Source organism: Camelus bactrianus, chromosome 33, assembly GCF_048773025.1.
Source record: "Camelus bactrianus isolate YW-2024 breed Bactrian camel chromosome 33, ASM4877302v1, whole genome shotgun sequence".
Classification (NCBI taxonomy): Eukaryota; Metazoa; Chordata; class Mammalia; order Artiodactyla; family Camelidae; genus Camelus; species Camelus bactrianus.
Window position 1 is genome coordinate 17,495,129 of NC_133571.1, and position 6,819 is coordinate 17,501,947.

At 51.7% G+C, this 6,819-nt stretch overlaps 1 protein-coding gene across 9 annotated transcripts in view; it reads left to right on the plus strand.

Moving 5' to 3' along the window:
• GRAMD1B (GRAM domain containing 1B) overlaps nt 1-1,672 on the plus strand; it is a 151,803-nt gene extending 150,131 nt beyond the window's left edge. For all 9 annotated transcript variants that reach the window (XM_045504516.2, XM_010967224.3, XM_074357062.1 and 6 more), the window contains one exon: nt 1,140-1,672. In XM_045504516.2, coding sequence (XP_045360472.2) covers nt 1,140-1,229 — 90 coding nt within the window. In that variant the 3' untranslated portion in view covers nt 1,230-1,672. The remainder of the gene's footprint in view (nt 1-1,139) is intronic.
• The last annotated feature ends 5,147 nt before the right edge of the window (nt 1,673-6,819 follow it).

Below are 6,819 nucleotides of genomic sequence, written 5' to 3' on the forward strand. Positions count from 1 at the left end.
GAGATGATGTTGGATGAGAATTAAACGGGGGGCATTTGGACTCCTTCAACTGTAAAATTCTGTTTCAGGGTGGGTTTCCTTAAAGAGCTTGGGGCTGTCAGATTTGTAGCCTGGTAGACATGACTCTACAAGCATTAAGATAGGTATTTTGTTCTATTCCCTTTAAAAGGGACCTTTAAAGGAATAGTAATGGGCCCTTATCCCTACTGAGCTGAGGATACAGAAGAACTAAAGAAAAGAAAGTGGTAGATTGGGCAGAGAGATCAGAGGTTCTCAAAATCCACAACTGTTTACCCATGACATGGTAACTGTCCCGTGTTGTCCCTAAGCAGCTTACCTAGAGACAGGATGTAAATGTGTCGTCTTGTCGCAGGCCGTTGGGATTCTACCGCTGGGCCTGCCTGATGTGGACGCCACCCCGTGATGGAGGATGTGTCTGTTTCTTAAAGAGGCTAAGGAGTTCAGTTAAGATTAAGTTCATTCAGTGATACGGGCACAGCTAAGAGCCTGCTCAGTTCTCTGCTTGGCACCTGGGGTGTGTAAAGGACGGAGAAGACGCGGTGCGCTCCAAGCACACGTGAAGCAAAGCCATTAAAGACGACCGCAGGGCAGAGCCCCAGGGAGCGGACTGTGGAAGGGAAGGCGCGGAGAGAGAAAGGCGACTGTGAGCCAGGGAAAGTGTGGATTTGCTCCTGGCCTTCACAGACGGGCGAGATTGGGTAGGCAGGACAGCAGAGTCCGAGCTGGGAGAACAGAGCGGCATGTGGACCAGGCTAGGAGTCCAGTGTATTCGGGAGCAGAGGGAACCGAATAAGGGCAGGATGCCGAGTAAGGGGCGGTCTAATGTGGGTCCTGGTAGCAACAGAATGCTCGGAGAGTTCTTAATTCAGCGAAACGAGGCCACAAATCCTCGAGACACAGCGAACTTATTACCCGAGGGGTTGCCAGTGCTGGACTGGCTGTCCCCCTTCTGCCTGAGGCTGTGTCCGTTGAGAATCGCCCTTGTTTCAGGAGCCCGTTCCCTTTAACTCCCAGGCCTGGTGGGGAACCTGCGAGAGGCGGGCGTGGCGGGGGCTGCTGGATGGAGAAGCCCACTGAGGGCACAAACCCTGGCGGGGCCGGGCTTCCCTGTCTTCCAGATGAAGGACTCACTCATCAACCTGCAGAACGGCATCAGGTCCCGTGACTTCACGTCGGAAAGTGAAGAGAAGAGGAACCGCTATCACTGACAAGGCAGGAGCAGGGGCGGCCGCCGGAGGCCTGTGCAATATGTGTACATAGACCATATAAATATATATATAAATATATATATACAGAATATAAATATATATTATATACAGATTTTAAAAAGAGATAATGCCTATGTACCAGGGAGAAGGAGCGGGACCGCCTCCTGTGCTGGCCGGTGGAGGGGCCGAGGAGGGCAGGGACCACCTCTCAGCACCGACCTCCCCTGATCCTCCTCCCCCTCCCCTCCCCATCCTCTCGTCCCCGCCCTTTCCCTTGCTGGCCGTTCTTGGCTCTGAGAAGGGGAATGTTGTTGAGCCAAAGTTATGCCTGTGAAGACCCTGGGGTCGTGCAAAGTCTCAAGGGGGCATTGCTTAAGGTGCTTCATTCCCTAATCCCCTTCTGATTTGTTTCGAAAATAAAAGATAATTTTTTTCTTCCCTGCCCCGCGCTTCCCCAGGCGTTCTCTCTCGGGAACAAGGAAGCATCAAGGGCAGGGGCCCCATCTAAACTCCAGCATCTGAGGCCACCCGTTTACTCGGGCCCCCACACCAGGAGCCAGGTGCAGAGGGAGGGGCAGCAGGGAGGCTGCGCCCAAGGGAGTGGGCTTTGTAGCCGCAGCGCCTGAGGGCTGGTGTTCCAGAGGGTGTCCTCCTCCATCGCCCTGCACCTTCCTCTCATCTGGGTGGGTGTGCACCCAATAAGGGCTGGGGATTTGTTACTTTCCCACCCCCCTCCTCTCTGGTCTTTTCCCAGGCTGGGTCTGGGTGAAATGTCACTTTTTAGTGCCTAAAGCCCTATTTTTGCTCTGTGCCCTAAGAGCACATCGTTTATTAGTCAGGGTGGAGCATTTTTGATCTTGTTAAATCTCTTTTAGTGATTATAAGCAAATCAGGTCTGTGGCTCTAACCCCTTTCCTTTGAGCTGTCATTTGATTTCCAGGATGAATCAGGGTGTTCTAGGACCTCCAGGGTTTCACAGAGTGAATGCGCTAGCCGTGGACGGATGGTAGGGTCTGACCACAGAATGATGTGTGAGGAGTGAGCACTCTATCCAAGCATTCTTGGGCTGCCAGCATCATTTAGCCTCAGTGAGGAACCAACTTAGTTGAGGGAGACAACTGTCTGAGCTACTTTGCCCACGTTAAGAAGACCTCAGCCTTGGAGGGAGTGGATTTGGCAAAGGTATGTGCATTTAGGCAGGAAAAAGCCAGATCGAGTCTGCCCCGTGGGGACCATTCCAAATCCGGTTTCCCAGAGCTGGGAGTGGAAGTTCTGGCAGAGAGAGCAAAGCCTTCTCTGATCTCTGGCCCCAGAGAGGTATGAAGTCATGGAGGAGTAGAGAGAAGGCCATGGGTTAGGAGAGGGAGTCATGTAGAGCCTTTTCGGGGTTGGCTCACTGAACCCATAATTTGTCTGACCTGGTGGGTCCCTTCTGAGCATGCTTCTGGGTACCCTTCACACACTACGATTTCTCCATGTAAGGACCTGAGCAGTCCCACCAGCCCCAGGCAGAGCGTGCAACAGATTCTTGATCTGGAAAAGATCCTACCGATTTGGCAAGGAGAGCGCTTCCAGAGTGCTTGTTCTGGTGGGCCTCTTGGCGCAAGGGGCAGAGGAAAGGAAGATTTTATCACTCACCTAGCCTGAAGAAGAGCACGTAGTGTTCTCCCGGACAGGCCGGGGTGCCCCACTCTGGCAGTTAAGGAAAGGTTTTAGCTTTTCAGTCTATCTGAGAAGATGGCCTTGTTACTGCCCTTAGGGCAGGGTGAGAAGACGAAAGATACGAGCCCAGGTCATCCCCCAAGGGGAGCTGGATGAGAAGGTTCCATGGGCATCACCTAGAAATGATATTCCTCCCTTTGAAAAGGAGGTATGAGGGAACGGAGCTGAGTGTAATCCTGGTGAAGGGCACTTATCTCCATCATTCCTGTCCTGGAGGCTGAATGGGAGACCCTGGGGAAGCTCAAGGCTCATGGGCCTGAGCCAAAGGAAGAGGAATAGTGTAGGCTGCTAAGAATTTACCCATTGGAGTACCCAGAAATCAAAATTATTCTCAGAAACTACTGAAAGGAAAACTGGTAAATCCTGTAATTTACCCCATACATATTACTTATTTATTTATGTAAATTATTCAGGTATTAAAGGTCCCACGGTCGGACCTCTGGGCTGACTTAAAAAGGGCTCTTTGCTGGGAGTAAAGCAGTTTAAGTGGGCCTCGCCTCAGGGAGCTGCTCGGCTCTGGCTTCACCTCCGGCTTCACCTCCCTCTCAGGCCCGTTCTAGGGAGGAGTGGGTGATGGGAAGGATGTCCAAGGAAGCCCCTTGAGATCTGGGGGTCTGAGCCCAGGAGACATTGTGTACACACGGGGAGCATCCGCCTCATTTCTAAGAGCCATGGATCTTTTGTGGGCGCCTTCTATTCTAATAACTTTCTGACTTTCAAACCAGGGGAAAACCAGTAACTCTATTTACTCCCCCCCCCCCAAAAAAAAAGCTTTTCCCCCTTATTTAATAACCTGTGAAAGAGGAGGGACCTCCCCCTTGTGGATCAGTTTGGGAGTGAAACACGTAAATAACATTGTTACTCATGGCAGCCTGGCTTGTAACTATCTGCAAGGGAGCATTAAAACCACCATTTCTTACATTATTTCTCCCAGCCAGGGCTTTTTTTGGTTTTGTTCATGTAAGAACTCAGTCATATAAGAGTCTTTCTGCGAGGATTCGTGTGGTAAGACATTTGAGAGCTTGCACTCAGTTTCAAAGCTCCTGCAGTTTCTAGATGGGTACAGGACAGCTACAGGTCTACACTTCACTCCAGCTGACTGTGGAGGAATCAACAGGGCTGTCCTGGGAGAAGCCAGTCGTGACTGTAACACCCTCCTTTCCCCCATCCACCTCCCTGGGGCAAGGGGATGCATTCTGAGACAGCAAGAGCAGCAACTTGAAGCCCCCTGTAAGGGCTGAGAGCCGGGAGACCTGGGCCTGAGTCCTGCCCCTGCTATTGGACAAGTCCCTCCCCGTCTCTGAGCTTCAGGATCTTATTTGTAACAGGAATCTCCTGAGCTAGACTATCTCCAAGGTAGGGTCTAGCTTTGGCATTGTCCTGGAGGCTAGGTCAGAGACTGGCAAGGCTGGGCTTTCTCAAACTTGGCAGGTGCCTGCCAGGAGAGGGTGAGCCTTCTGGACTAGCGTTTCCCTGGCATTAAATGAGGGGTAGGGCAGTGTCTGGGTTCTCAGGAAATCCAGGGTATTTAAACTTTATTCTTTATGGACTAGGAGGGGTAGGGAGGTCCAGTGAAGGGGGTGGGGAGGGAGAGGCAGAAACAGAGATCAAGCTTGCTGTATTGCTCGGCATCAGTGCAGGAGGCTATTCCTTCCTTTGTTGGCCTAGTCTTAGGTTTGGGAAGGGTCCTTCCTTTGGACTTTCTCCAGGCTCAGAAGAAGAGGATGGTGGCAAGAAGGACACCATCTTGCGTTGAGCTCATCTTCTGTCCTTAAGCTGTGAAGCCTTTCATCTCTCCATCCTTCCTCCTCCTCGCCAGGGCAAAGGGTGGAGAGGAGCCGTTCCTGGCTCTAGCACTTCTCTTTGGGCTCCAGCCTTATTGGGGTTTGAATTAAGTGTGAACCTTTGGCTACAATCCTTGGGTTGCCTCAGAGCGTTGACACTAAGAACCTGGGATTACAAGGAAGGGGGAGGACCAAAAAAACCTCAAGAGCAATGCTTTGATAGAGCTGGATTCTCTCCATGACCGTGTCTCTGACCCAAGTTTGGACCATGTCCAATACATTTGCAGGCAGCGTCTCTAGGGTGAAATCTTGGAGGAAGGATTAGGGGCAGAATCTTTCTGGACTGTCTGTGGTCTCAGAAGGATCCTTTCTGTGACGTATCCTGCTGCATATTTAGCTCTGCAGGGCAGCCCAGGGCAGCCCTTCCTCCCTAGGGGCTCCCAGGAGAGAGAGCACTCTTTCTTCCCCCGGGTGGCAGGGCTGTGGTCTCCTTCCCCGCACCCGCTGACTCCACCTGCCCACTTCGGCAGGAAATGTGAGAACCTCTCTTCCTGATTGTCTTCTCTCCCAACCTTTGTCTCTAGTCTGTGGGACAATCATCCATCCATCACTTGACATCCTTGACCCTCATCCCCCAGCCTCCAGCAGGCTGGCCCCACTCCCCTCCACCTTTATGTTTTCTTCCAGAAGATGCATTTTTGGGTCCGAGAGGAGCGTTTTTCTGGAAGGCCATCTTTTAAGCCCCTGCTTTCCTGTTGTGGAGCAGAAATTTGCACACGGTGTAGAGAGCTTCCCTCCCCGCCTCTCTGCCCAGCCTTGTTACCTCACTCCTGCTCCGGCCGTGGCTGTGACGGGCCCAGCCAGCTCCCTGCTTTGGTGTTCTGCGCGAAGCTCAGGGGTCTTGGGCATTGTTTTCTGTTGTGACTTGAGGTCCTCAGCAGGCCTGGGAGCCCAGATTGGAGCCTTGGCTGCTGGCGAGAAGCACCTTGCCTGCCAAGAGGAACTGATGCCAGACAATGTACCTGGCATGTGAAGGCGTGAAGAACAGTCATCTCTGCCCTCCTTGCTTCTCTCAACACGATGAGATACTGCAGAAGCAAAATGGTGGCCTCTGCTCCAGGCAAGACAGCTGGCTCTGCCTGGGGAGTTGGCCCTGGGCTCGGGTGCCACTCCCTGAGATTGCATAGTAAGAGCAACCATTTTTGCCAACAGTAGCGCGTGGCTCCCCACATTTCTCTCTCCTGCACTGTAGGGCCAGACCACTCTCTGCATGGACCAGACCTTCTTCCCAAACCCATGGTGCTTTCCCCCCAACTCAACCTAGACTCCACAGTGGGGAGGGATGGGTCAGAGGCCATCATGGCCCCTGGATAACCCTGACATGGGGTGGAGTGGGGTGAGGCAGAGGGAGCAGCCCCCAGCACTGCACTGGGCCATATATGGGGAAGAACACAGGCTGATTGCAGTTGAGTTGTCTGGCCATCTGTGTTTGAACCTATAACTGTACTTTGCCTGGCGCTGTGCGCAAGGTCTGAAAACTGACTGCTAGTACCTAGAAACATACAAGGCTTCCCGGTCAAATCTTCATGTAAAGTAGCTAGAGCCATGGAAATACAGTATGAATTAAAAGAAAAAAGTATTGAACTACAAATAATAAATGATGTGTGTGTTCATTGCTTGATTCATTAGTGCTCACCGTCTCAGATGTTTTCGCTCTTCCCAGAGGTGATCACAGCAAGTCCTAAAGGCACATGTGTGCAGGCGCACTTACACACACGTGCACAGCCTGCCACTCTGCCTCCGAGACCTGACCAAGCGGACTGGATGAGAACTTTGGGAGTCAGATCTGAGTCCAAACTGCAGCATCGCCATTTACCAACTGTGTTCTTGGACCCCAACCATTACTCCAAGCCTCAGTTTACTTTAGAGATAATATAAAATACATGTGTGTATACGTGTGTGTTTCTTGGTATAGTGTCTGGTACTGTACTAAGATAATTTTTAATGTTATTATTAATCGGAACTGTTACTATAGGAACTTACGGTAGACTGTGAATCCCAGTGACAGTTTCTTGTGTAACCCT